At 44.6% G+C, this 3,815-nt stretch overlaps 1 protein-coding gene across 1 annotated transcript; it reads right to left on the minus strand.

Annotated features, from left to right (window-relative positions):
- Positions 1 to 725: 725 nt before the first annotated feature.
- Positions 726 to 3,809, minus strand: Rsc1a1 (regulator of solute carriers 1). Its single transcript, XM_015476759.1, has one exon. The coding sequence runs from the start codon at positions 3,572 to 3,574 to the stop codon at positions 2,054 to 2,056; it is 1,521 nt and encodes a 506-aa protein (XP_015332245.1). The 5' UTR covers positions 3,575 to 3,809; the 3' UTR covers positions 726 to 2,053.
- Between the last annotated feature and the right edge of the window lie 6 nt (positions 3,810 to 3,815).

Here is a 3,815-nt window from a genome sequence, read left to right on the forward strand (position 1 = left end):
TTTGGAGAGAAGTCTACTATCATCAATAAATTCCCACCCCCCCCCCGCGGTCCCAAGGATTTATAGGCTTGAGATACCCCCAAACCACTACCCATCAAGCAGACAAGGGGCCCTGCTGCATTGCTGCTGGAATTTGTCTCAATCATAGCACCAACTCCTCAGTACAATCACAGCTTGAAGAGTCAGCCGACAAACCCTCTGAGCAGTTTCCTAGTGCATCTCCCATCTTTGGTGTAGGGCAGGCAAAGGGTCCACAACATGTGGCTGTCGACAGGAGCACCCTAAGGGCAACTGGCTGACCTGCTGTTCAGGGCACCCTCTGGAAAGCAGTGAACCATGACTCTTTCCGTCAGCCTTTTGCTCACTTTAGAAAGGATCATGTATGTGACTTGCCATCCCCCTGCTGAACTCTCTCAGCACACATACAAACACAGCAAAAAGAAACTGGGATGGGGAGTCGGGAAATGCCTCTAAGCACCCCTAAATTAAAGTTCTAATCAAAAGCTCCTGAGATATGAGCCTCCATTTTGGTTGTGCTCAATGACTTGAATTCTGATGGGAAGAATGAGTTTTCAGAGAGAGATTTTAGACAAAATCATTTAACATGAAGATCAGAAATCACTCTTTGAAAGCTTCTGGTTCAAACAAGTTGCAAACTATAACCTGAAGTCAGGGATTATCATTCTCAAAATTCTTTTCAAGAAAACCAAGATTTCAGATTCCTGCTAGGTCCAAGGAGAACAGTTTATTTTCCAGAAAAGTTACCTAAAACCTATCCAATAGGATTATTGCACAGTGGGGCCCACAGGACAATGACTTCCAAGGGCTAGTCTTTATATTAAAAAAGGCCACAATAAATACGTCTATATATTATGCCCCACTCTAACTTGACATGGTAAACATAAATATAAGTCTTGCTTAAAAAGAAACTCCTGAGGAAAGAAAGGGATGGAAAACTCTACCAAGGCCACTTGGGTCAGAAACTACAATTACTATTTTCACTGCCACGAAGGACAAACAGACTGACCATTCTAAGCACCAAGATGAACCAGAGACAAGGTACCTCACACTTCAGTGTTATGCTCAGATCACAGTCCAAAGCGAGCTCTTAAACTTCCTAGAAGACAGGTTAGAAATGAAGTAGGCTGCTGGCATTCAACTTGTTGGTGGAATCTGCCTTCTTCCTCAGTCATTAAGGGCTGAGATGTCAGTGAGATGCGCACAAACCCAATCTCTAGTAAGTTCCAATGTTTACCTATTCATTCAGTCCTTGACATTTACAAAGGGAGCTACGATTGGGTCTTTCTTCCTTCCCTTTTTAAATCTGGGTAGCACCGTGTTTCACACTAACATTAATCCCTCCACCATACCCCATCCAATGTCGTAAGATACCTGGCAAGCAACTCACGCAGCAGCCTGTGACGCTCAAAGCAGCCTGAGCTTCAAACCCTTCTGCTCACCTTATTAAAATGTCAAAGCCTGAGTACACAAATAAAAACATACTGCTCTAGGAAATTAACTGAATTATTTGTTTCCTATTATAATTGGTTAATCATGACACACAGACAATGGGTATGATTCCAAACACCAAACTGTGTGGTCAAGTTTCTACACTGACGACTGAGTCAACAAGCCATCCCTGCCTACAGCACGGCCGCGGCATGAAGCCGGGCAGTCTCTGTTGCCTGGGTGGTGGGAGTTCTCATGGCTTCTGCTTTTCAAAGCATTCACTCTCATTCTAAAATGGTATGCTATACACAAAACCTCCATTTTATTCCAGAATACATCATCTTCAGAGAATAAAAAGCTTTTGTATGCACATTCTGCCAATACATTTAAAAAGGCCCAAATTTTAACAAGTAATATAGACAAATTCATCAGACAAGAGATCATAAATTACTTTGGCCGAAAAAAATCTTAAAAAAAAAAAAATCTGGCTCAACATTCTGCTTGCAGGTCTCTACATGTACTGTGTGTGTGTATATGATGTGAGTGTGTGTGTAGGGAGCTTCGGTTAAGGGAATGGAGTACGGGCTAGCCCACCTTCCCATAGTTACGTAGGAACTACAATGTTCTTTGCTAGCAAAACAAGAAGTGCAAGGTCTGCATTTCCACCGACTCGATGCAGAGCCCCGAGAGCTTCCTGCAGAGTAAAGCCGGCGCGGAGAATCCGGTCAATATCTGTGGCAGGAAAGACTAATGGTGGAAGAATGGAGGGACTTGATGGATGGCTGGTAAGTGGCTCTAATTCGAGAAATGGCCTTGCAGCTTCAGGGCAGACATTTTCTCTGGTTTCAGGTCTGGCTGTTACTAGTTTCTGTCTGCCCTGACCCAAGTCTTTAACCAAAATGAAACTGGATGGCGAAGTTTGCTCAGAAGTCTGACTGAGTGCATCCTCCTCACCTGCTACAAGTTTGGATGAAATTTCTGCACCTAAGGTACAGTGTAACTGATTAGATGATTCAGCTGAGGGTACAGTGACACAGCTGCTCTCACTTCCTGACTCCTTAGATTTGGGGACACTTTCCTTGTCAGCCAACAGGCTATCACCTGGACCCCTGAAGTTAGTATTTCCTACACCTTCTATTCCAGTTCCAGGGACAGTGCCCAAGTTTTCCATCTCCGCTGATACAGACCTGGCCTGATAAAAGGAGACTTGTGAACACTGTTCACTGTGGCTCAGATGCTCATTTTGGGTCCATCTTTCTGAAAAGCCCTTAATACCTGTTTGGCTTTTGGCTCCTTTTTCTGATTGACAGACAACTTCTTCAGACACACTCTCAAAAGCTGGCTTATTACTAATGACTAAAAGTTCATGAAGCTCTTTCAAGGCTGCTGTTACAGATGAACAAGACTCTTCTGCTGACTCCACAGAGTGGGGGTAGCTGCTACATTCGTTGTTTGTCCCAGACCTTTCAGCACTGCTTTCTGCGGGCTGTAAATCCTGAGTGGAAACAGAACTATTGAGACTTCCCGGCAAGGGGTTACATTTTGATGTTTCTACTTCCATCAGGGGGTTACCTGAAGGGAGGTCACATGCACCAACACTCTCGGGGCTGCCTGCTGAGTTAAGAACAGCAACTAGGGACTGTTCGACTACATCTATTTCCATAAGCGTTTCTGAATCTGTGCAGCCAAAGCGTCCTGAAAGTAGGAAACTTTCTTTTGTACTTTGAAGATCCACACTCTGCTGTAGCCCATCTCCTTTCATTGTAGTTTCCAAAGATATTTCTTGTTGGTCCTGCTGCCTCTCTTCAGGAAGTTCATGAAGGTCCCTCATGTCACAAAGATGTTCTTGGTCACGTGGAGCATCATGCTGTACAGCTTCATGTGGTTCGTTCTCTGGTTCTTCGTGAGGCTGAAAGCCACTTACTTGACTCAGGTTCTGATTTTCTGGAGGCCGACTCTTTTCACCTACAGCCACCTGTGACTCATGCATCCTTGTAGCTGTGACACATAAACTAGCTTCCTGTCTTGTGTGGAGACAACATTTGAGGCCCTGGGTGCTTCTTTCAGCAGATTTCTCCAGATTATCTGCAACAACTGCTTCTTCTGATGAATTATGCAAAGGCATAGCTGGACACTGGTCTGTAGAGGAAGCAGGACCAGAAAAATCTTGCAGAGGAAGATGTTCTCTTTTTTGGGAGTTTATCTGGAATTCAGCTGAAGCTTTCAAAGCCTTCACAGCTTTAGGTTCGATGCTATCTGGGTCACTGGGCTTGGTAGGGCAGACCGAAGCAGAGACAGAGCGAGCAAGACTCGTAGGATTGCCAATCTCAGGACTCCGTCCTGAAGAAGGGGCTGGATGGTTCAAT

The sequence above is a fragment of the Marmota marmota genome, unplaced genomic scaffold (assembly GCF_001458135.2).
Source record: "Marmota marmota marmota unplaced genomic scaffold, marMar, whole genome shotgun sequence".
Taxonomy (NCBI): Eukaryota; Metazoa; Chordata; class Mammalia; order Rodentia; family Sciuridae; genus Marmota; species Marmota marmota.

Coding starts and splice junctions, on each gene's coding strand:
- Rsc1a1 (XM_015476759.1), bottom strand. CDS start 3,574: ATGCCTTTGCATAATTCATCAGAAGAAGCAGTTGTTGCAGATAATCTG.